The sequence below is a fragment of the Corvus hawaiiensis genome, chromosome 5, assembly GCF_020740725.1.
Source record: "Corvus hawaiiensis isolate bCorHaw1 chromosome 5, bCorHaw1.pri.cur, whole genome shotgun sequence".
NCBI classification, from domain to species: domain Eukaryota; kingdom Metazoa; phylum Chordata; class Aves; order Passeriformes; family Corvidae; genus Corvus; species Corvus hawaiiensis.
In genome coordinates, this window is record NC_063217.1 from 50,479,789 (window position 1) to 50,505,937 (window position 26,149).

General features: G+C 40.2%; 1 protein-coding gene and 1 long non-coding RNA gene across 6 annotated transcripts in view; one reads left to right on the top strand and one right to left on the bottom strand.

Moving 5' to 3' along the window:
• The window catches only part of LOC125325880, a 33,946-nt gene extending 24,932 nt beyond the window's left edge, over positions 1-9,014 (bottom strand). For 2 of the 3 annotated variants that reach the window (XR_007203593.1, XR_007203592.1), the window contains exons 1-2: positions 7,563-7,729; positions 2,567-2,757 (exon numbers count right to left, since the gene is read on the bottom strand). This is a non-coding gene — a long non-coding RNA (uncharacterized LOC125325880). Of the gene's footprint in view, positions 1-2,566; positions 2,758-7,562; positions 7,730-8,859 lie in introns of those variants that run through there. The other variant, XR_007203594.1, reaches the window with a different exon arrangement.
• GLRB (glycine receptor beta) overlaps positions 8,995-26,149 on the top strand; it is a 51,321-nt gene continuing 34,166 nt past the window's right edge. For 2 of the 3 annotated variants that reach the window (XM_048303413.1, XM_048303411.1), the window contains exons 1-4: positions 9,120-9,224; positions 10,554-10,707; positions 22,113-22,219; positions 24,884-24,951. In XM_048303413.1, the coding sequence (XP_048159370.1) occupies positions 10,586-10,707; positions 22,113-22,219; positions 24,884-24,951 (297 nt within the window). In that variant the 5' untranslated portion in view covers positions 9,120-9,224; positions 10,554-10,585. Of the gene's footprint in view, positions 9,100-9,119; positions 9,225-10,553; positions 10,708-22,112; positions 22,220-24,883; positions 24,952-26,149 lie in introns of those variants that run through there. The other variant, XM_048303412.1, reaches the window with a different exon arrangement.

The following is a 26,149-nucleotide window of genomic DNA, read 5'->3' on the forward strand; positions in this document are numbered from 1 at the left end:
CACAAATATAGAGAATATCAATTTTTTAGACTAAGAATCAAACTAAGCCCTTAGAGTGAGATTCTGCTGAAATAGGTCTCTTAAAGGTAGAAAGAATCTGTTTTCTTTAGGTAGCAGTTTTGGGGCTCATGTCCAGTTTGGAATTGGAGCCTGGGATAGGTGCAATTCATTATAACACCATGCCAGCGTGCTAAAAGTGTTCCAAAGACTGCAACTGAGCATCTTGTGGGTTGTAAGAAATTTGCCCTACGGGCCTTTGGCATCATATGTCTAGCAGGTAGCTGACAGCTGTTCAGACTGAGTGCAAATCAAGAAGAATTTAAGTAAAGAGCAACTACTACAGTAAAGCACATCAGCAGTGTGATTTAGGTAGAATACATATGCTATGGTGGGCAAAAAGGAAATCTGAATGTGATATTGCATGCTGTCCTCGCTTTTGTCCTCAGGAACATCTAGATACCTTTCCAAAATAGTCAGCCAGGAGAAATACTGAATCGTGCTTAAAACTCTTATCAGATGGAATTGCCATGTGCCCAACAAGGCACCTGTCTCTTCTTTTTATTATGTAAGTAGAGGAAATAAAGACAGGTACTTAATTTTGTATAGCACTTTGCATGCAATAAGTGCCTTTAGAAAGTGTTTATGTGGCAGAAAGTATAGAAGGTGTTATTGAATGACATCTCAATAATAACTGTCTTCCTGATTCTTTTCAAGGTCAAGCTATATTCTTTATCAATTTGTATAGATATAGTTGTGGCGTAGTTATTCATGAGGCATACAGTTCATGCCTGTAGCATGTTGATAAGAATTACTAATCATGCATTAACTCTTCACTAGTCATTTACATCTACCATTTATGCATGAACAAACACTGCCTTTAAGAACTTTGAAGCTGACAGACTAATCCTTTTCACCACTGACTCGTATCTCAATTCCTCAACGACAGTATAATCCACAAAAGAATCCACAATGGCACTAAATGTGTTCAGCCAATTAATTACACCATTTTATTGAGACATAGAGGTTAAATGAGAGCATATGAGTTAAATGTGGATGCAGACAAATAGGTATCTTTTTATTTAATTTTTTTTTCTCACAAAACTGGTGTGACAATCTCAACTTTCTAAAATATTATCTTACAGGAAGAAAATGAGCCTCTGTAATTTTCAAGAGACATTTAGTTGTTTTTTAACACTATTATAGGTATATAATTGTGTTCAAAACTTTTTTAAAGTTATTAACACTGTGAGTGTTATAATGTGCAACAAGAGTTTAAAGTCTTTAAAAATTTTAAAGTTTAGGGGAGGAGGTTGGGCAGGAAAAGGATAGGAATGGGTAAGGGTAAAGAAGAATACAGAAGACCCTCCTGTTGAGTCACAAGTTTTAGAGTAGACCCTCATGCTAAACTGAGCCTGACCTTTACCAACAGTTAGTGCCTGAAAGCTCAACAGCCATTAACCTTAACAGCACTTAAATTTAACAGCACTTAATCTGTAACTTAGGATCAACAACTTAACGAAGGATTCATATAGAATTTGCTATAGCACAACAGTAACTCACTTACAGGCCTAAATTACTTTCAAATCTAAAGTACTTAAGAATCTAGGTGAGCAACATTCCTAGTAATTTGCTACAGCATATTCACACTTGCATGCACAGACAGAGTCTGTACAAGGTACCTGTGAAAAATTACCCTTGAGTTCAGTGAAGTAATAATTTCAGATGCCTTTGCATCTTCTCAACAGGCACAGGGTTGAACCTCGGGGAGCTGGGGTATGAGCCCAGGATCCATCGTCATGGTTCAGTGATCCTCTGCACAGAGCAAACTCAAGAGTTCACTGGCTCTGAGAGCTGTCCCAGGCAGAGGGAGGTCACTGGTCACAGCTGCTGTGGTCTGGGAGAGCTCAGAGGGTCTCACTTTGGGCTGCTGTTTTTAGGATCACAAGAGAAGTGGCTTTAGTCATAGTAATCTTCCATCTGGGCCACAATTCAGGTCAGAAACTTTCTTTGAAAATTTGATAATGAAAGTATTATCCCACTTGGGTTGTTGTTCAGACAAGAAAAACAAGTTTCCACGGCTGTTTGTTACAGTCCAGGTGGTCATTAGACAGTACTAGTTCCTGGGAGCAGTGTTCCTGATAAGCTCCAGGTGCACCTCCTCAAGGCGGGGGCCTAGGGAGTGTTTCAGGGATTGTAGTGTGGCCAGGGCTGGGGGAGTGGTGTGTGCACCACCGCACAGGGCAAAAAATCTTGAGGTCATACAAACAGCTTGACAGTGGTTTGCATGTGGAGATCTGTCAGCAAAGGCATAGCTACATAGTAAATGTAAGCAATAAAATGCATAAGGCTGCAAGGAACATGTTTTCAGCATCTTGTATGATCTTGATTTTCTATAAATCCATGACAGCAATTAGACATGTGGCTGCTTCCTATGAAGTACAGGCATTATGAATATGGTCATGTCTATTATGATCAATGTATGCCATTGCTGTTTTGAGAAGCTCTGTATCTATCAGATACATAAAGCCTAACATATATATATATATATATATATATATATACTTACCAGCATTAACATGTTTGATGAGGCATAGGTTTCTAATAATTTTCTCATTTAATTTTAATGAGACATTTCACTCTGTGTGCAGCTCTCTCAAAAGTCTTAATTTTAGAGCCTCCACCAAGGCATAGTAGTCTGAATTTTCCAGTCAGATTTGCCAGATCAACCCTGTAAGGATCATCTCTCATACTCAGTATCTGTAAAGGAGAGAGAGATGAGGGAACTGGAACATTAAGGAGGACAGACTATAATATTCTTCATCTGATGGTTCATCTGTTTGCTATTTTGTTTGCTGCTGGGTTTGCTGCTTCAAATTCCTGTATCTCAAAATGAAAGGAAAATCATTAGTCTTCATTTTAAAGAAACAAAATCAGGTTACTTCCACAGTTTTTGTGCCAGATGGGAGGAACCTTTCATACCAAATACCTATTTTGTCCCTATTTCCTACAATGACCTGAGGATGTACATCCCTTTTTACAATAATAGAGAAGGAAGGAAGGAAGAAGAAAGAGTTATCATCCTTTGGAAATCAGTCTTTTTTAGGTGCCCTGTAAATCTCTAAACCTTCGGGGTGATCACCATAGCCATCAAGATGATTGAATTCAAGGTGATTGAAAAAAACCTTTTTATAATTACAAAGGTTGCAGAATATGAAATCTTTCCTAAAATTGTGTTTTCTAATTGTGTGAATTAAATCAAATTAATGTATAAAAAACCCAAGTTTGGTGAGCATTGAAACTAAGGAAATATGATTTTCATTTGATTTGGGTCTTCTGTCTCCCTGGCTTTTTAACTGAATTAATCTGAAAGCCAATGCATGGGTTCTTGTGTTAACAGAAATTTAAAAATATATATTTGCTTGGTAAAGGCTCTAATAAAATTTGGTCAGCTATTTGACATTAGAAGTTCTGGTTTTCAGTCATAATTCCTCCTCTAGAAAAGTAGATGCTTTATGAATTATATATTTTTGTGACTAAAGAACTTGTAATCACTTTTTCCTAGGTGGTTTTTCTGATGTCTAGTGACCGCTCAGGCCAGTCTGCTTGTTCTCCTACTTTACTTCCTTCTGCAGGAGCATTATCTTAATCTGTATTTTAAGACAGGTGCCTTTACAGAATACACAGGACTAATCTCTGAGTCCTCTGCCTTTTTTTTTTTAATGTTACTGTTATTATTTTAAATGCTGTATCAGTCACTTGAAAAAAATACCCCAGAAGTTTGAAACAAGCTATTTGAAATATATACAGTGTTATTACACAAAATTCGATACCTTAATGAGACTTAAAAGAGCAATAAACCCAAAGAAATTCTATCTTATACAGCTGCAAAGTATCTTTTGTGTGATTGAACAGCAGAGCTGGACCTTCAGATATGCATGTTCTACTACTGCAGACTAAAGACACAATTAATGTCCCTGGGCTGATCACAAGGAAATGTCTTGTTACATTTTGCATTTGGTTTACACAACTATTTTCTAGGGAATATTGTCTAAGATCAGGAATTTATGGGAATTACTCCTGAATTAGACAATTTAACATGGTCAGATAGTTCCAACTCTGGACAAGGCAGCAATTGCAAGCAGAGGAAAGATAGTTAAGTCTACCTCTGCCCTCTGAAATACAATGAATATTGAGACAGACGTGTGTCTGTCCCTATACATTCATTTACTAGTAAAACTTAGATATCATTCACTCCTCTTCAATAGGATCTCTGAAATACAAACCAATGTGACCAAAACCAATCAGCAGAAGCTGGACCGTTACTCATGATCAGCTGGCTTGGTGGTAGAAGGCTCTCTCATGAGACTGTTTTCTCCATTTCTTCCCATTTGGGCATTGCCAGCTCAGTTGGCACTGCAATAGGACATTTGAACAGTGTGCAGGCTGTTCTCCAGAGTCTTGCATTAATGACAGCTCTGGCTTCCTCTTGCAAGTGTGGAGTGAGGGGGTGGAGTGATTATTCTGTCCCAGCTGGCCTGCCAAGACGATGCTGCCAGGTAGGAAAGCAGTTGTCTGTGACCTTGGACAGCTTCTATAGTGTGAGAGGCAGAAGAAGAGGCCTTTTCCTATAGAATCTTCACTGCATTGCCCTGTATCAGGAAGCTCTTGCCAATGCCTATACCCGATGGATCGAGATGGATCCTGCTGCCCAAAGTAAGCTTTCTTCTTCGCTCCCTTCTGGATTGGATTTGCCCCAGTCCTGGTTTTCCTGAGTCTGTAGCAAGTGCTCTAAGCTAACAGGGTTAGGAGCACGTTAACTTTAGAAGAACTGAAGTAATAGTAAAACATCTGGGTCATGAGAAGTAATGTAGTGCAGGTTTGGGTAGAGCTCTGCTTAAAAGGCAAATGAACAGAAGTGGCAAGGATGGAGGGAGCAAGTGAAAAATGAAATCAAATGTTTCTGGAGATAAATGGAAGCAGCTCTGTGTCCCCAGCAATGGGGAATAAAAGAAATTATGAGGAAATGCAGGCAGCAATTAAGAAAAAATCGTTCTGCCTGGGAGCAGTGGAAACCTGACAGGTCAAGGCAGAGGATGAGCACCCTGTCGGTCAGGCTTTCCAAGCTTCTGAAAAGCATCCTGTGGGCTTTGATGGAAGAGATTGCCCTTAGCAGTGGGGTGGAGGCTCCAGAACCTGCTCCATGGTGCCACCATGTCTGGCTGGCAATGGATGGGGGCCATGGTGGGACAAGGGCAGCCAGGCCAGGGCAGCTGGTAGAGGCAGATCAGGCTCACAGCAAGTCAGGACAAAGAGCTGGTGTCACTGCTGTGGCAAGTGGAGGGTATCCAGCCAAAATATCTAACTTTGGTTGTTGCCAAAAGTTGAAAACACTTGCAAAAAACTCTTTTGCTTAAGGAGAAGAGAAAAACTCTCTCCTTTTTCTTTTTAAAATGTATTTTGTCCATGCATTCCCCTGCCAGGAAACATGCCTATGGGAGGTTGGGGCTGACCTGCTTTTGATTCCCCTTTTTCATGGGAGAGCCTATCTCAGGATGAACAGCCTCTGTGGGACTTGGTCAGGTTGGGTTGAAACAGGAACTGTTCTGGTTTGGGCTGCAACATATACTTTTGTTTTTTTTAATGTGGTTTCTTGGTATTAGAAAACAACCAACTGTGCAGCCCAGCATGTGCTGTGGCTGACTGTTGGAGGAGTGATTCCTTTGCTGAAGCTCACATGGAATGTTGTGAATTGAGGGGGGTTTTACAGCTTTGGGGTACTAACCACCAAAGAACAGGTCCTGGGATCTTCCCTGCCAGCAGGGCTGGGGCTCTGCACCTTCTGAGACGTGCCATCTTCTCCTGTGTGTCCCAATGCATGGGGGCAAGCCCCAGTCAGGCTTGCTGCAGTTGGAAGAAAAAGTTGGAGTTTCCTAACAGAAAATAGTTGTGAATTTAATCATCAGCCTTCTCCACTGCAATCTGCTTCCTGGTGCCATGTTCCCTTCTGCAGATGTGTGGGTGAGGGACGAATATGGAACTGGAAGCCGGCATGGGGGCTTGTGGTGTCTCAGTTCTGCATGGGCAGTTCTGCTCCAGAGCCAGCCCAGGCATGTGGCTTAACTGCAGCCTGCCTGGCTGAGGAGATGGAGGCTGTGAAGGGTGAAACACTGGGAATTGCCATCCCAGCTGAAAGTGGAACCCAGAAGGAGCTGCCATTCTCTCATGTGCCTGATGTTGTGGCAGGCACAGGGAAGCTGCCAAAGCAATTGCCCCTGTCCTCCAGGCACTCCCCAGCTTGCAGGTGAACGACGACCTGGAAGTGGTGCTGAGCCCCAGCACATGTGGGACAGGACAGCAAAACTGAGATGGAGGGGAGGGGAGGGTAAGGGAGGGGAGGAGCATTCCTTGGGGTGTGGTGCGTGCTTTGGGCTGGCAGAGGCTGGGGAGCTGGCTGGGACCCCAGGGGCTGCTGCCCACGACTGGTCCCTGCCTTGCCCCAGCATGAGGTGTTACAACATGCGTTGCTTCAAAGAGGCTGCGATAGAAAAATACTTTTGCTAAGCTCTTCTCAGGAAAAAGAAACTGTCTTTGAACAAGGTCATGAAAGAAAGGTTACTGGCAAGTGTGGCATAGAGCCATAGAGCCTTATCTGTTCCTTGGGTAAGTTTTTGGTTTGGAGAGGAAACATTTCCAGGGGAGAGTATGACCTGTGGCAATTGCTACTTTATTCCGTGGGTTTGTACCTAGAAAACAAAGACCTTGCCTGTGAGTTCAGCTGTGTTGGCACTTACAGGCACTCTACGGTGGATGCAGTAGCATATACAGCAACATCTTAGGAGTCCAAGACAGAGTCTAACCTTCCCATACTCAGCAGTCAAAAAAAATTTAGGTGGAGGGCCTGTTCTGGTCCTCCTATACTGCTGCCTTTGTCCCCAGACAGCTGGAGCCCAACCTGCCTGCTCAGCTTAACATTTGTGGGCAGGGAGCTCATTGGAAACAGCTCAAAACCAGCTGCTTCTTCACATCTCACTGTGACAGCTCAGGAATGTGGGGAGAAGGAATGAGTGGAGAAGCAAGGAGGGGACTGAGGAGAGAAGCCATAGCTGCTCCCCCAGCTGCAGGAGGGGAATGAAACCAGGGTGTTGGAGGGAGGCCCAGGCCATTCCTGGGGTTTGTTAGGTGCTGCATTACCCCCTGTCTGGCTTCCTGAGCCTCAGCTGCAGTTCCCACCATCCCTCAGGTTTCACCTTCTCTCTTTTCATCATGAGCTCCTGGCCTCAGCTGCTCTATGGATGTTCCCCAAACTGAGGAAATCCCACTGTCTCTTTTTACTGCCACAGGGACCACAAATGCAGCAAGTGTTAGTGCTGGAGCTCTGTCACATAGGATGCTCTTTTCTGACCAAATCATGCCTTTCCTTCCCCCCCCCCCACCCCATCCGCTTTAAAGCTCCATTGGCTTTAACATAAGCCAGCCCCAAGCAGGGCTGTGCCGTGGTCCTGCTCTACAGCACTATCTTGGAGGGGGGAACAATCAACCCTCAAATGGGGTCTGCAACCTACCTGCTTTTCTGCAGGGGTCTCTGAAGGTAGGAATCCCCATCCCTGTGGGACAGCAGTTCCATGTGCCTTGTCCTCGGCGTTTGGGAGAGGGAGGGCGAGGTTTTAGTAGAAAAATGCTGGCAGTGATGGAGAGGTGCTGCTGCATGCACAAAGTGTGCATACTAATGTCTGAGTTCAACCACCCTGAAATTTTTTAAATCCCTCTTAAACTAGGTAGTCCTCACTACATGCTGATGGCAGCACACCTTTTCCTTTCCTTGCTAGCTTTCAGTGTGTGTTATGTGAAGGTTCTCACATGGGCTCATCCTGTGACATGCCAAGCCAGAGCATGTGGCAACTCAGCTATGTCCTACTATCACCTGCATCCAGAGGCCAGAGAGGAATGACATCCACTCTCATGGCCATATCTGGAGAGCATCAGCAATGCTAGGGTTATCTCTCTGGCTGCTTGTGGGACAAAAAAAAGAGTGAAGGAGGGGGTCCTCATCCCAGGAAGCTGGGCCTATGCCTTGGCCCTACATCAGCTTGGACCTGGTAGGTGCATCTGTGCTCTTGCCAAGATACGGTGGTGGGGAGTGAAAGGTGTGCTGTCAAATTCTCCCTGCCCACCCTGGTGTCCTGGGCTGCCTCCTGCCCCTTCCCTGGGCCTCTCAAGGGGCTGCTGGAAGAAGAGACTGATCCTCACCTTTATACAACCTCTTTTCAGTTAGTTGTAGAGAGCAGTAAAGACTTGTCTGAGCCTCCTTTTCTCCAGGCTAAACACACCCACCTCTCTCAGCTTCATAGAACTTACTATCCAGACCCTCCACCAGCTTTGTTGCCCTTCTCTGGACTCACTCCAGCACCTCAATGTCCTTCTTGTAGTGAGCGGCCCAAAACTGAACACAGGATTCAAGGTACAGCTTCACCAGTGCCAAGAACAGGGGGACAGTCACTGCCCTGGTGCTGCTGGCCACACCATTGCTGATACAGGCCAGGATGCCATTGGCCTTCTTGGCCACCTGGGCACAGCTGGCTCATGTTCAGCTGCTGTTGACCAGCATCCCCAGGTCCTTTTCCACTGGGCAGCTTTGGAGCCACTCTGCCTCCAGCCTGTAACCCTGCACAGGGTTTTTGTTACCCAGGTACAGGACCCAGCACTTGGCCTTGTTGAACCTCATAAAATTGGCCTCGGCCCATGATCCACCGTTCTACTAATCTGTGCAAGACTGTACTGCCTCTTCCTCATCCTACTCAGCCCCTCTCCACTAATATTCTCTTGTTCATGCCAACTGTAGTAGGTATCTCTCAACACCACCATCGAACGCATTCTCCTCCCGCCAGAGACCAGGAGATGCTTCGCTCCGCCACGCCCTTCTCCACTACCACCGCCTCGCCGCTGTCCCGTCTCCAGCGGCGGGAGGCCCGGGGGTGCGGAGGTCGGCCCCGCTGCCCCCTCCCGCCGCGCAGTGCCCTGTGTGGGCGGGCTCCGGGACGTGCTCGCTGGGGAGCGCCGCGGCGCCGCACATGCTCACTGGCCGCGGAGGCACCGCCGGAGGTAGGGGCTCGCTGCGCCGCTGGAGGAGCCGCGCTGTCGCTGCGGCCGGGCCGCGGCATGGCCCGCCCGCTCCCGGGCCGCCGCCGCCGCCGCCGCTGAGCGCGGGGGGATCGCAGCGTCCGGCGGTGAGCGCGGGGCGCGGGCGGCGCGGCTGTGGCGGCGGCGGGGCCGCGTGTGCGGGCGGGGCCCGCGCCCCCGCTGGGGCGGGCGGGGGATGGAGGGTCCTGCTCGAGGGCCCCGTTCCGCCGGGCGGCACCGCCGAGCCCCGTCAGCACCTCGGCCAGCGCCCGTGGGGCGGCGGCGGCGGGCGGTGGGGCGCAGCCCGGGGGTGCTGCCGGGGCCGCGACGGGAGCCCCGCTCGTCTCGTCGTCCCGCTCCCCGCGGAGCGCTCGGCGGCGCGGAGGCCGCTCCCTTCCCGGTGCCGGTGGGAGGCCTCGGGCCGCGAGGCCGGGCGAGGGGCCGGTGGCGGCAGGGGCAGACCCGCGACCTTTAGCGGCCGGGCCGGGGGAGGGTGGCGATGCTGCGGCTCCCGGGGAAGGGAGAGCTGAAGAATCCCGGTGCCTCCCGGAGGTGGGGGAAGAGAGAGAGAGGCACAGCTCCTTAAAAACAATGGGGGGAAAAAATCCAAATAAATAAAAGTGAAAAACGCAGCAGGTTCTGAGGCATCTGCGAGATTTCCGTTAGCCCAAGGAAATGCTTGGGAATTATCTGTGGGATGGCAAACAAATGGAAAATGCCTGGGGTGCCGCAGTGCTGTGGCCAGGGGCAGGTGGGGCTGGCTCTGGCTAAACACAAACTCAGCTCCTGGCCTTTGGGGTACATGCTTTTGCCCTACAGAAGTTTAAATATTAAACTGAGCACAATGCAATAAAGCATAGTATTGCAGGTTGTGTTTAGTCATCTTTGCAAGGCCCTTTCGGTGCTGGCTCTGCAGTGGAAATGCTTCATGCAAAACAGTTGTGTTTAAATTCTGTACATAAAATTATATTTATACTCCTTCTCATAACCAGCATTGAAATGGTTGCTGGTTTATATGTGCAAGGTCATAGAGAGCTTGCAGTTCTTCGCCATGCTTCATGACTGGTTGACTTTGTATTTAATGCAGTTGATGTATCACATTTCTGGTGAGGAATCCTGTTTCCAAGCTTCTGAGTATTTTGGGTTAGGCAATCTTTGAAGGACAGCGCATTTCTTAAACGCACTGGAGCAAACTTGCATTTAAATCTGTTCCTCACTGTCAGTCTTAACTGTGGGAAGCTACTTGACTCTCTGGACATTGCCTAAGTCAGTTCCATGTCAGGGATACACCTGAACAAATTCTTTCTGCCAGGACAACAAAGAACAACAAAAAGCCCATTCCCCATGAAAAATTTGTTTACTTTTTGCAGGTAGGTGTTTCCTTTTGCCATTTCCAGCCCTACTAACATAAACCTCTTTCTTTTCTATTGCTACAGACTGAAGATTTCTCTGAAGCATAATCTTCAAGATGAAGTTCTTACTAGCAATTTTACTTTTCATCTCATTCTCCTTATGGGTTGAAGAAGTCTATTCCAAAGAGAAGTCTTCAAAGAAAGGAAAGGGGAAAAAGAAGCAATATCTGTGTCCATCGTATGTTCCTGCTTTCTTTTATGCTTTTGTATGATGGTGATCCTGCCCTATTTTTAACAGTGGAAATTATGTGGCAATTGAAGTAGAAGGTGGTGCTTTCTGCTGAAAGGATGGGGTCTGTGGTGGGAATGGGTTTGACCAGCATCATAGCTAAGGGCTGTCAATGTGTTCCTTCTGCAGCAAGTCCTCTGTTTTAGTGAAAGGGAAGATCTAATCAATAGTAATCATTCCTTTTCTTGTGGATTTCAAGCCAGTGCCTTGCTATTTATGGGGACACAGTAGCATGGTCCCATGTTGCAGGTGTATTGAGGAAAGCAAGGAGGGTGCGAAACTGTTGGGCTGAAATTCAGCTTCTGGTTAGCTAGTTCTGTAAGAGAAGGCTTGTTCTACACATGTTCTTACTGCATGTTGAATAGATCTAAGGTCTTCAGCATCTTTCATCAATCATTTACAGTTCTATAACTTTTATGGAGGTGGATTGATTGATTGTTGCTATAAAGTATGCCCTTGTGGAATAGTCTCCCTATAAAAATACAGAAATTAAAATCCATGATTGCCCAGTTGAATAGACAATGTGTTCTGGACCCCTATGATTATTTGATGTTAAAAATACTCCCTCTTCCTAATGCTTACCACATTTTAGGTTGTGATCCATGTGAAAATGCGAAAGTTTTATTTGTGGATGCTGTTTTTATCGTTTTCTTGGCCAGTCTTACTCATTTTTTAGTGTTACATTGTAAATATCTGAGGGAAAGATTGATGGACTATGATAAGTTTCCAGTAAGTGCAGAAAATCACTATGACTGAAATAATAAAATTGTTTAGACAAATTTACAACATATTTCTTCTTTGACCATAAAAGAAGAGGTACAGAATGTTAGACTGGCTATTTAACATTAATCAACTTTTTCCAAAGAAAATACAAAGCAAAACAAAAAGTGGAATAATCAGACAGAATCACTGTTCAAGTAATATTTTTTAAAGTTACCACTCTTTTCAAATGTTGACAGTGATGTTTGTTTGTAATCCCAGATTTTAGAATGTTTCTACATGTAGTGCATGTTTTCCTTCTTTTTTTTTATATCAAACCTAAAAAATTATATCTGTCCTTAGAATACATTAAGATATGTCTCAAATGCGATCCTGACTCATCTGAAATGCCCCTACCCATTTTTTCCCCTTTTAAAAGTTGAGTTCTGAATGAGGCTTTTGGTCTCAGCTACTGTGAGAGTTTATAACAAGGAGAGAAATGTCAGGGTTCCCAGGACAGGCATCAGAACAGAAGCCCTTGCAAAGTGAGTTAGGCAGCTGGGAACTGAATCCAGGTATTCCGTGGTCTTGTTCAAATAGCCAGCATTTCCCCCTGTTCTTGACTTAGTCTTAGTAGAATTCAAAACAGCAATGTCATTTTATCTTAGTAAGTGAGTGGATTTTTCTTGTTTGGTTCTATTTTAAGTCCTATATTTCTTGGTACCATTAAATACGATGTCATTTGTCACCAATACACTTGAAAAAACATTCAATACATGCTGTCATTGAAGCTGTCTGCAGAAATACTGGGGGAATCCAGTACTTGTCTGATGTTCCACTGTGCAGTGCTGCTGGCTAGAGTTGCCGTAGCAATGAGTCCTGTTTGATTTCCTGAATAATGACCAAGTTACCCATACCTTATTTGGCTGAAGTTCACAGCTTGAGAGACAACCACTTGTAGTAGTGGGTTTGCTATTTCTGTGGCTGGCATCTAGGAGGCCTCTCATGTGAATGAGCAGGGAAAGACGGCTCTGTCTGGCAGAGAAATTGCCTAATGCTCTCTTATCTCAGGCTTCTGTTGGCAAACTTCCAATCATCAGCATTTTTTTAAATGATCTTTCACAAAACTTCTTGATTTGGTGACACTTTGTGTTATAAAAGAGGTTGCCTACTAGTAATAATTTTTCCTTTGTAGAAAAAGCAAAAAAATCTTTCCTCACAATCAAACCGGAACATGATGAAGTGGAGTGGGAATTAAGTAACACTATAAGTGTTGACTAAAACTACTCAAGGAAGTGTCTAAATAAAAGATTTCCTAGTAAAGCATAAGGGAAATATTTTAGAAGAATGCATTTTATTTTTTCACACCAAAAAAAATAGGATTTTTCATAATTTATAAGATTGAATGGTACAGATTCCTAATGAAAAGGTACATTTATAAGTTAAACTCTTAATCCACTTTTAATTTGAAGTTACTGGTGCAGTAAAATTTAAACCTTAATTGTAACAAATTATTGCCTTTTATTTCCTTGCAACATGTGAAAAGCTAAATTTTACTTCTTCAAAAGAACAAAAACTGCATTAGTAGTTGTATACAAAACAGTCTTCTCTTGCAAACTTTGTAATGAAATTCAAATCTATACAAATCATTATCCGGGAAAAATTTATACTGAACCTGATATTGCTGCCCGAGTTCCTTAATTTGATGTTAAGAAATGGATGGCTAAAAGAGTGGTTTGGGACTTTAGCATGAATTTGTTTATATAAAAACTAAGGATACTTGAACTTTTACTTTTATGGCTCTCCAGAATACAAGCCTTTTGCCAAATGTGCCCCTCTGGCATGAAATTAACTACTACTAGGATAAGATGAAAACAAGTTGATTAGAAGCCCCATAAAAAGTTCATTATTGTCTCATAAACAGATATTTGCTTCCTTAAATTAGGAAAATTCTATTTTGTATCTTAAAACAAACCCTTTTACTTGTGGTTATTCATGATGTTGTACTTCTCAGTGCATTGTGTAATAGTGTCTTGATTTGCCATCTTATTTTCGTTTATTCCTGAAACTGTTTTTCCCTGCTTTTTTATTGAAGGGTTTCTTGAAGCTGATTCTTAATCATTTGGTTCTTACTTTGATTTAATGCTTGCTCAGAACAGATGTAAGATTTCACATCTTACATTTAGATCATTTTCCTTCTTACCTCAGGCTTTCCAAATGAAACATAGAGTAATTATACTTCTGTCTGATTCCTGAATCTCTGTTGATTAACAAAGAAATTGACATATTGGGCCTAAAATGTGATAGTTTTGCACCATAAATCTGAGAAACTGGCTTCCACAGATGCGTAGTACAATGAAGTACAAAGATTTAGTAACAAACTTTTGCCTTTTTTTTTTCCCATGGAAAATCTTAAAAAAAAAAAAAAATCAGGCCCACCCCTTCAAGAGAAAAAAAAAATTTATATTACATTCTTCTGTTTACAATGCTTATTTTGAAATTTCATATACTTAATACAGATGATTTTGATACAGCTACAGGTGGATTTAGTCACTTGATCTCTTTCCTGCTCACAGACTGCCCATACTTGCATGACCTTTGTTACTTAGTTCTTATTAACTTCTTCATAATTCCTTATAATACCTGCTTCTCTTGAACATGTGGGACAGTTAGCTGTGACTTAGAGCACTGCTGAAAAACATTTTTCCTTTTGTTACACTATAATAAATACTTCCGTTATTTTATGATGTTTGAGCTGCTGCTGTCATCCCCACAGTCCTTAGTAGCCTAGGAGGTCTCTACTCAAAACTGCTTGGAAGATCTCTAGACAAATGAAATTATAAGGAAAGGGAAGTTTGGTTATTAGTGTTAGAGAAGGCACAGAGAAGTAAGAGTGTCACATAGCAGCTAACAAAACCAGTAATGACTATGATCATCATCACAGCTATCCCTGTTAATTTTGGTTTTAGGATGACTCAGCTGTTCACTTGCACAGTGTTCATTTCTGAAGATCCGTCGGTGTCCCTAATGCCATGGCAATGCTGAGAGCATAACCTCAGTCACTAAATCTCATCTTTTTGTCTGGATAGCAAGACTGTACTTTTGAAACGGCATCCCTCTTCACCTTTATGCATTTGTCCACATGGAGATTTATATTCATGTAGATGATTAACTAAATACTGTGTAATATCTATAGAGACCTTTTTTACCCACAAAGCAGGACTACAAATCATATTTGGCTTGTATTCAATAAAGCATATCAGCTACTTCAGAAACTGTGAAATGGCCCTCTAAGCCCTCCAGAAAACATGGCTTGTGCCATCTGCCAGGGCAGAAGCTTAGAAAGGCCATAGATGCAAAGGTTCAATAAACAGCTTCTTTTAAAAAACAACAACAAAAGACAGTGGAACTTGGGAAGAAAGCCTTTGATGTGTTTAAAGCATAGAGCTGTGTGAAACTCTGTCCTAAAATTTCCTTTAGTTAACTTTAAGCTTCTGACATGCTCTTCCTATGAAGACTAAAGTAAAAGTTCAGAACTTATTTTATACCTTGGGTCCTCTCCATTTCTTCAAGGACTAGATTTTTTTAATTGACTTTTTGGATATACATCGCCTCTCTATCCGTAGTATGTGATCAAGCCCATTTTTGTGATCAAAATGTAAATGGTGGGAAAGTGGAATCATGTCTCTCTTCATTCCCACTATCTAGAAGACGCTGTTGATAGTCTGTGAGCATTTTCATTTGTAGGTGCAGTGGAAGGGTTGATACAGTTTGTGGGAGGAGGTGGAATGAAGTTGAAAGGAAAGCCTGAATTTGGTTGTGGAGGAAGATACATCTGACAGTCATTCCAGTGATAAGTACTTTGCAGATCCTAGGTCTTGTTCCTATAAAAATTCTTCTGCCCTGTAGTAACAGCAGTTGGTCCATGCTTTTATTATTCTGTATCACGTAACTCTCATGGAAAGCTGTGATCCCAGACAGATAGGGCCACATTCCAGAAGGTTTGCGGATTTGTTTTCAAAGTGGTTAAATGTGGTAGGCAGTAAAAGATAAAGCTATATAAGCAAAACCTAAGCTGTCTTGTAAAACAGTAATTAACCACAATAGACTGGTTCTCGTTCAGTAACTTTCCCTCTCAGTGAGCAGCGTTTCCTCCATTCTCAACACCACCGTGATGAGACACTGTAATTGTGTGGAAAACTTACAGGCTTTGTATTTCATACACAACCTCCTGACTGAGAAAAAACTGGGATCTGTGGGTTAAATTGCACCACCTTTCCGTAAGCCCAAGGACAACCATAGGTCTAAATTCTGTTGTCAAGGCAAATTATATAGAATGTATCTCAGCTTATGCTTTCCTCTTAAAATGCCACTTATACCACCATGCAGTTGGTTAGATTTTACCGAGGTCCTTCTATTGTCTCCATACTTACAGCATTTGGAAAAAAAAAATACTGGGACAAGGAACTGATGTGGATAAAATTAATTAATTAATTAAATTTTAAAATGTTTGTAGTTTTGCTTAAACATTTGGATGCTGGTCATATTTTATATCTGTGTGCTATATCAATACACAGCAGGACACTCATTATGCACAATGGCTACAGGTGGTGACTTCAGTGGGGTGCAGAGATGCCTAAGCTAGGCGCCAGCAAGCTAATTTTAAGAAACAGAAACATTGCTGTGAACAGTGCTAGTTCAGGCTGGGTGAAATACCATGCTAACCTGTTTCTCCTGGTTTGGGGGCTGTCGGCTCTATGGCAGGCAGATGAACCAGCTTGCTTTTCCCAAGTTTAGTGACTAATAAGGCACTTCAGATTACAATATAAACACTCCTTAAGGTGTCTAACCCTGGTAATGTTGAATGTGAAACCAAAGCTGGATTTAAGAGGTTTCTGCTAGACAAGGAGTGAAGTAGTGCCACTAGCAGGTATTGACACTACCTAACTGCAGGAAGGTTGTCTACATGTCCACATTAGGAGACTGTTGTCTTTGGTCTATCTACAGCATGGCTCACCGCAACACAGCATGAGATGAAAGACAAGCTGTTTCATCCCCTCAACTCATAGGTCACAATTCAGGGTGCCTACTCTGGGTTTCCATTTCAAAATTAGCTATGAAGGAGCCTTTCTCTTTGTTCACCACACTGCATTACCTCCAAATTTAGGTACTGAAGCTACATATCTAATTTTAGGTGTTTAGCTGTCAGCTGCTTTCGTAAAGACGTGTAAACAATGACTCAGAGTTCCATAGTTTTGGTGTAATTAGTGATACCACTTTTCATTGAAGTAATTGTAATTAATCTTCTAGGAATAGACATGTCACCTCGCACAGTTTGAAAATGTAGCTATTAAACATACTAAACATCAGAGAGATCACTCAGAAGAGTTATATTGTATGTCATTGATATGTATTAACCTGTTTTTATCCTTACAGTTATTGCACTCAGAAAATCAAATGCCTGCCAATCAGAACACTGATAGTTTATGCCAGGAAAATTGTACTTAAAATATATGCTGGGATAATAGATATTATGTTTCCCAAAACTTATTTTTACCTTTCTCCCATGTACATAGCCATGTTATATGACTAAAATGTCGATTTCCATCATGTAGATTAAATAAACTGCACTGAAATCTGTTGTTTCAGCATCATATGGGAAATTTTACTGGAGAGTACCATTAATATGGAGATACATATTTTTATCTGTCAGTAATCTAGAACTGTGGAAAAGTTTTCTTCCCGTTTGTGTAGAATATTTTTTATATTCTTTCCTCCTGTAGCACTGCATGTGGTAAGGACTCCTTGTAACTTCAGTGAGCTCTGAGAGAATAAATGTCATGATGACCTATAGAGACATAATGTCTTCTGACACATTTGCCTAACACAAATGTAAAGCTATATAAATTTCAAACAAAGTGTAATACATGCTTCCTTTTCTCCTGCATATCTGCTTATCTAAACTTCTGGATTTTGATTAGTGAATTATGAAAATAATTACCTGTTGCCATCAACTGAAAATGTTGGTCATGATCTTCAAAGGCAGTGATAAAATGTGTAGAGCTGAGGTGGAAGAGGAGATGGACACCTTACTGCATATCCTGTGAAATACAGTTTGTAGAGTAATTCTTTGATTCATCAGTGATACCAGATGTAACCTCTGAAAGACCAGGCATTTCACACAGAGATGTTACAGCAAAAGACTGACTGTACTTTGTTTTCTCTCTGGATTGTGAGGACACTGTAGAAGTGTGGATACTTTCGTGTATACAAGAATAGTGCTTGTTTTTCCTTTTATTTGTTCAGAGAAAGAAAAATCATACTTTGGGCTTGGGTATTTTGTATGTTGGTTGTGTGGGGGTTTTTTAATTGTTACTTAGGTAAAATTTTTCATAGGGCAAATTCTAGCTTTACAATTACTTGCTTTTAAATTTCTACCATAGCAACTGGAGGCTTCTGTTGCCTTATCCTTTGGTATGTACTGTACCTTGCTTAGAACTCAGCAATTACTGTAAAGAGTGCTGCATTCCCATTTCTTAATGCTTTCCATCAGCTCTGCATGCAGTCAACTCAGGTTGAAATAAATGCATTAAAACTAAAATGTGTGCTGCAACTGGTGAAAATCTAAGTTACCAGCTTTTTACAAGTGGGAAATTGTAGGTTGAATTAGAAAAAGTGGTAAGTAACTTCTTGGTGTGAATGTTGTTACGTGGGACTCAGCGTTCAGCACACTGAAGTAATGATTCTTCTAGGAAGGCAGATCTCAGCTCAAATCCTTTTTCGCTTATGTAATGTACAAATATGCCTATAATTAATTCATTCCATAATGGCCAATTAAGCAGGGGTGGTTGTGGCTCTAGAAAAATATCTTCCCTTAATAGTCCCACCCTCTTTATCCAAGCACCTAACACATACCATATACTGTCTCATTAAATCTTTTTGCTCATCTGTCACTTTGAAAGTGTCCTTAACTTCTTAACTCACCCCAAGGAACACATCTGATGTATTAAGTTGCAGGTGAAATTTAGGCATTTTGGTCAGCAATGCTCTCAGAAGGAAATCCAGTCATTGTGATGAAGTTTCTGTGTGTGCTATTGAATGATGGTAGTTTAATGACAGCATGCAGTAAAAGAACCACAGTGAAAATATGACTGATGCTCAGCAGAGCTTTTTTTTCCCAGTAGCTATTTAAACCACTTCATTCAAAGTGACCTTTAAAAGTAGCAATTACTGAATCTCAATGCTTCTGCTCCTAACTCAAAACAGCCAATGCCATTGTATTTCGTTTGGTTCTTAGATAAGCAAGGACAGATGCACTTACACACTTCTCTAAGTTCAAAACACAGCCCAACAACTTGTGGCAGATGTGATTGGGTTGTTCTTTACCAGCAAGCTATTCTCCCATTGTTTTTTCCATCACTGTCTTCGCAATGCAATAAATCTCTTTTGCCCAGTTTTTGGATGGCTCTTGAACAAACAGCCTGAACAGACATTTGTATTAATATACTTCTGCAGTGCAGCTCAGATCTCACAAAACTACCATTTTCTTTCTCTTACTTGAAGAGACAGATAAACTTGTCAGGTGTATTTGGCTTTGTTTTGCTGTTTGTTGCTCAAACAAACAGCAAAAAAGTTCTCAAACTTTTTCCTCTTTTCCTCATTGCTTTTTATGAGCATGTGTATTTCATTTATGTGTCCATGTTATCCTGTGTGGTTCAGATTACTGTTTTCACTATTTAATGAACTTCTTTGTATAGCCCACAACAAAAATAAAAAAAAGTATTTAAGTTTGTTCATTAGTTGTTGCTTGGATTTGTTTTCATATTTCATTGTACTGGACATACATAATTTAGAAAGAAATCTTATTGTTGGTATTAAGGAGATTCTTTTATAAATGTATTTTCAGTAGACATCTGATGTAGATGTTTTCTATGTTAACATGTGTGACTTGCAAGGAAGCAGTGCCATGAACCTTTCTGTATCAGATAAAATGCAGCGTACATAGTGTTTGCTGCCTTTTTAATAGCTAAATGAACATTCTTTTCTGAATTGCTCTTTCTAGAAAATGGAAAATAATCTTAACCTTATGTTTCCCTTTTGTCCAACTAGTGGTAACTGCAAAAAAAAGCATACAGAGCTGGTTTATGGTATTTCTGTGGCAACCTCTTTATTGGTAAAGGTCATCACTAAAAACTGAACACATCTCAAGGTTACAGAATAGTACTGTATTGGAATAGAATAGAATAGAATAGAATAGAATAGAATAGAATAGAATAGAATAGAATAGAATTTCAGCCGGAAGGGACCTACAGTGATCATCTAGTCCAGACCAAATGAGGAAATAAACCAATTCTGTTGCATAATGATCCAATTCTAAGTTGAATATAAAAACTTACAAACTCGGCCCTGGGAGGATTGTTTGAAAGTGAATTTGTCAATTATTCAAAGGCGTTAGAACACTTACTGCTTTTTAATTGCTCTAATATTAAATTAGCAGAGGCTTATTGTATGCAGAACATACAGTTCTATATACTTCCTTGTTTTACTGGAAACCCAGTTATCTCTGGGTAAGTTCTGCTGGAACAATTAGTTCACCTATGTGGCTGCTACAGATCACAGAGGTTTTAGTGTGATTAGTGCAAGAGATGGGTGGGGAATCATACTGCAGCCACTTAATGCTGCTCCACAATTCTTTTCTCTTCCTGTATATTACAGTTTAAGCTATCCTCTTGGATACATACGTCTTGATAGGTACATCTCTGTTTAGTCTTTGGAATGCATATTTATCTTGCTAATGACTGTTGGGTAGTCCAAAATTTCAAGGAGGATTTAGTGCCATATTGTTGCCATAATTTTTTCCTCATTTATAACATCAAGCAAATACAAGAAAATAGCTAACCAGATATGCAGCTTTAGGTTTCCGAAACATCCTGAACACAACAGAGAAAACAGGAATCTGGTTTTTTTTCTTGGAGAATAAAATGCTCAAAGGGTATCAAGGAGATTATGATATAATAAAATGCAGTTATGTTGTCATAAGTGGTTGACATGTTTTTAATAATAGGGAACTCCTTCCTAGTTTTATTTATAAATGTTTTAGCTGTTACATGTTAACCGAGGAGATTAAATCTCATTGGGAAGACGTAGTGAGTGCTACCAAGTCAGCAGATCTGATTCCCCCTGTTTCCCTTATGGTTTTAGTTAAACCAGTTGTTTTTAAAGGTGAGTTTATTCATAAAAGCTCTTCAAGGACTAGAATCTGGTCTCATCTCCAGTTTTTTGAACAAATAGTGATGTCATGCTATGCTGGCAGTTATTTATTAATTAATTAATTTCCCAGTAATCAGTAAGGAAAATGCTGAACAGGAGCTACTATAATGGGACATTTTAAAATCAGGAGATCTAATTACATTCATGATTTCCTTTTTTTTTCTAACTGGCCAAAAGCCTTCTGTAGAGTTAGTGTTTCCTTCAGCAAATGTTTGAATAAGGCAGAAATCCCAGAGGACATGAAGGAAACTGAAGGATGAGAAGAACAAAAGCAATGAACTGAAATGTTACAAAGAATAACCTGTAGGGCTGTCAAACTGACATTGGTATGGGAGAGAATAATGAAAAAAAGAAATTACAGGGTGAAGAAAGCAACAGCATCTGATGCTGATTATGGAAAAAATTTAGGAAATAAACTTGATCATTTTTTAAAACATACAGTTGTTTGCAAAAGATGATAGTGTTGATGCACATGACTTATACCTCTGTAGGGTGTTTGTCTTATTTTTACATGGCATCCTGGTTACTGAACTGTAATGACAGAAAGCTGAGTAGTCATAAAAGGGATGGAAAAGTGATTATGAGGTGGAATTCAAAACTGGAAACAGTCACTGAACAGGTTCTAGAAACATACAAATTAATTTACATAACATTATGAGCCTGCTTGGTGTTTAAATTACCTGGGGAGGGGACTGACTCACCCGTATTGCTTTTTATTACACTCAATTTCATGTACTCTTGTAACTACATTTACCTGTCACAGGTTCTTTTTGATTGTAGCAATGGTTTTCATTTAACACCCAGCACAATAATGGCAAGGTAATGAAGATGTTTAAATTCCCCCTGCAAAACCAGAGGAGAGTCCAAGGCCTTGTTTTCTGTAGCAAAGCTTTTATTAGCACTTGACAATGAGATTATGCAATCCTCCAGCTCTGGGTAGAATAGCTGGCACAGGCATGCGAGAGCAGGAGACTGCCAAAAGCCTCTGCATGCTTTGGCACCTACAAAGTGGCTGTCAATTTACTAAGGTTCCTAATCTGACAGTCACTAAAAATAGTTCAGGTGGCTGCTTTCTACTGATGAAGAAATCATGTCCCTCTGGATATTTATGTTAGGAAGGAAGGGAACAATTAGTGAATTGCAGTTTATTTGCTTCCAAGTTTACAGTTGAGAGTATGTCAGAGAGCATTTTTGTTTATTACACAAATAGTTTCTTGAAAAATACTGAAACTTCTCAAGGAAAGGAAGACTATACATTATGGTCCCTGAAAATAATGAACACATTTTGCTTGTAAAATGGCATTTATGGCATTACTTTAAAATTACTTCAGTTTAAGCACACATTTGTTTCTGTCTTGATAGTAACTAATGAACATTTTTTACAGGCAGCAATCAGCTGAAGACCTTGCAAGAGTACCTGCTAATTCCACCAGCAATATCTTGAATAGGCTATTGCTCAGCTATGATCCCAGGATAAGGCCTAATTTCAAAGGTTTGTCAAAGCCCTTTTTTTTTAACCTTTGGATTTTAACTTTTACTCTTTTCACATAGAGAAAATTTATATAGAGATAATATTCAAAAGCTAAATTTCTGTTGTTGGGTTGTTGGTTTTTTTTAATGGAAATTTCCCTAGATAGTGTGAAACTACAGAAGATACTTGTCCTTTTGAGCTGGAAGATAATATGCTAGGATTTCATTGTCATAATAGTATGTGATGCTTTATTACTATTGGTCTTATTTTATAAAAGACTGTTTAAAAGTAGAAATATAATTTATAGAATAAGTTTTTAAAGTATCTTTTTATCCCTACATTTTAGTTAGACTCTGCTTTATTACTATTGGTCTTATTTTATAAAAGACTGTTTAAAAGTAGAAATATAATTTATAGAATAAGTTTTCAAAGTATCTTTTTATCCCTACATTTTAGTTAGACTCTGCTTTACAGTATCTTAAAACACCAGATTTCTCTATAGACATCCTTTAAGATGACTATAAAAAGTTGGGGTCAGCAGTATCACTATTAGGAAACCATACAGTTATTCAATCCTTTAAAGATATTTTGGTTAGAAAGCTTACACACTTTGGGAATTCAAATAGGTAATGCATTTAAACACATTTTCTGCCTTTAAAACATCTCCCTGTAGTCAGATGTTGCAGGATTCTTCTGTGTAGGCAAGTGTGACTCCTTATATGTGCAGAAAAACATGGAATATATATTCTCTGCAAAACCTCTAAGAACTCACACAAATTAGGCTGTAAATTAGGCTTTCCAGGAATTCGATTATTTACCTTCTGAAAAAAGATATAGACAATTTTATTATATGTAGGCTGTGCCATTTATGTAAAACAGCTCTTTCATTTTAGAACTCCCATATAATGTGCATTTAGAGATATTTTAACATGAATATCATGAGTATGAAAAATTTGGAAATCTTCTATTGTGCTTTTGAAGAGGCTGTTTTCAGATGTTCTGTTTAACTGTTTTATAAACATATTAAACTGAGTTCTCAGCAAGTGTACTACTTCTTTCTTATTCTCTGTAGAACCATATTTATATGTTTTCAGCACTAAGCCTTGTCACAAAGAATAAATGTCCAGCCTCTTCTCTACCTGTTCTTCAGCATAATCAGCTTGTAATCACAAGGCATGTTGCAGATTTCTTTATATTTTTGATAACCCTTCTGGCAGCCTGGTAAGAATCAAGACGGAAGGGAAAGGGAGGACGTAATGTTAGCTCAGAGGGAGGTGGAAGAAAAAGAACATTTTCTGACAAGTGGTTTGCCCATGTTAAAATGTTCCTCACGCATGAGTGATTTTCTTGGACAGTACTTCCTATTCGAATCTGGAAGAGAGAGTTCACTCTTGGCTACTAGTGATGTGATGGGTGCTCTGTCACAGGCATTAGAAGAGGTATTATGCTTGTTGCATAATCAAAAGCATCACACATAAGTAGTCTGATTTAAAAACCCCAAAACCAAACTAAACCAAACCAAACAAATTGGTTTACCTGAAAAAAGTGAAATTTTATCTTCATAAATTTCTGGTGACCAAGAGAATGAGTTTGAATTTATGTCTTAAATGTATATAAAAGGATTTTATGCAGACAAACATGCTATTAGAAGAGTCATATATTACTTTGTACTGTATTTACTTAGTCTGTCAGAACAGTCTTCATATATTCTTCTATCTCTTTTGTTGCTGAAAGTAGGAAGAAACCAGCTGAATATTTGTAACAGTGTAAATGAGATCAGATACCTGTATCTAGTGGACATTCTGACACTCACACCATAGAGATACTAAATAAAACTAGTGGCCCATAATTAGTTCTCTCAGCTATCGGGCCACTTCTCCTTGCTCTGTGATAACTCTCTGTTAACACCAGATTAAATGACTGCCAATCAATTCCCGCAGGGTGACAGAGGGCAGATGTAGCAGCTGTCATACCATCCCTCTTCAACTACAGGAATCCTGGCTGTGGAAAAGAGAAAAAATCCAGGCCATCTTAATATCTTCACAGCTGCTGACTTCTAGAAATTTTTTCTTGACAAATTGGTAACCATTGTAAAATGGAACAGCTTTCCAACTCTTTCATACCGAGGCTAGATAGCCATGAAAGATGCATGCACTAATCTTTACCTGCCTGCATACTTTACGGTTATGTACTTGACTTGCACAAAGAGGTATCCTCTTAAAATATAAGGAAATATCATAAATCATAAACAGGTAATTTGGGATGATAAATTGTCATTATGACCTTGACAGTTAAAAGTGTCTGCTGCTGGAAATGTGAATTGCCTCTATCTGTCGCACTGTGTGCAAAAGTAATACTGGCTTGTTCATTCTGTGATAACAGAAAATCATGGAATTCAAAAATTATTCATTTAGATATATGGTCAGCAGAATTCTTTAAGATTAGCTCTCTGGAATAGGGATTTTTATTTTTTCTGTTGTCTTATCACTAAGTTATAAAGAAGTTTAGTGATTTCTATTGACTTTGAAAACTGTATATATGCTAACTTAAAAAGATAAAGTTGTATGACCGTATAAAAAAAACATTTTACATTGTGACATTGTGATAATGGTATAAAGGAGCTTTAAATGAAGGATAATGTACCTTTACTGGATTGTGCAGCTCACTAGAATTATTTTTTTAAAGGAATTCCAGTCGATGTTGCAGTCAACATCTTCATTAACAGCTTTGGGTCAATTCAAGAGACAACTATGGTAAGAGTGAAATTAAATTCTTGTAGTACCCATGGAAATGTTCTTATTAAATTAAATTCCAGACTGAGGATTATGAACTATAAAATAGAAATAATTGTTGTGGTTGCGGACACTGAGACTTAAGATAATGGCAGTAGTGATTGACTGGCTGTGCTTTATGCCATAAACCTAAGGCTAATCATCTATTTCACTCTATATGTGTCCACAGATTATTGTAGCTTTTCAAATCTGATTTACAGAAAAGGAAATCCATGGTTTCTAAGATGCAAGAGAGAGACTAATTTCCATAAATTTTTAAGTGCATTGGAAGAACCCATTTGATAGTATGAATTAAAGAATCTCCCTGAGAGTTATTACGTAGGTTTCTTGGTGTGTTATTCAAAAAACCCCAAACCACTAGGACTGTATATGAGAGAAAAAGAACAGACATGCATAAGGATGAAACATATAGGTTCTTTGTTTTATGTGGATATGAAGATGTAAGTAAATAATGGAGGATAGAAGGAGGAGTAGTAAATTAATGGACTATCAATAACCATAGCCTGACTCCTGTTTATTTACTGCATGAGAAAGATAAACTAGGGAGTGAAGTTTCCAAAAATGTGTTTCCAGTTTAGCCAGAAAATTATCAAAAAAAGCATGTCAATAACAGGATGAATTAATCCTCATTGCAATTTTGACTTCTTTTGTTTCTTTGGGAAATAAAATCAATTTCAAAATATGAGTTGCTTCATCAAAGCTCTTTCTGATATTTTGGGACTTGCAGATCTTTTTTTGTAATTGTATTTCCAATAAATACTGTCAAAAATATTGCCAAAAAATTGATTTAGTTATTGGAGATGTTCTGACCTGATCAGGTTTTTCTTTTACATAAAAAAGAGGGGAGTGCACCATGTTGTGCCAGTACATGGAAAACCACAGCCAAGACATGCACTGAGTGGGAGTTCTGAGGCATTCCCCTATTGCTTTGGTGACCTGCTCCATCTAAAGCATTAAGGCAGTTCACAAAATCAAGTTGCTTTTTTAATGCTGTGACTAAGTCAGCATTCTGACTCAAAATGGCAGAGAAGTAATAAACCACAATAGCACTAATAAGCAATAAAACACATTTTTTTGTTGTTGGAAGTAAGTGCCCACTTAAAATTCAGAACCAGTTTACATGTTACCCTAAAGACACTTCAATAGGACTGCAGAGCCA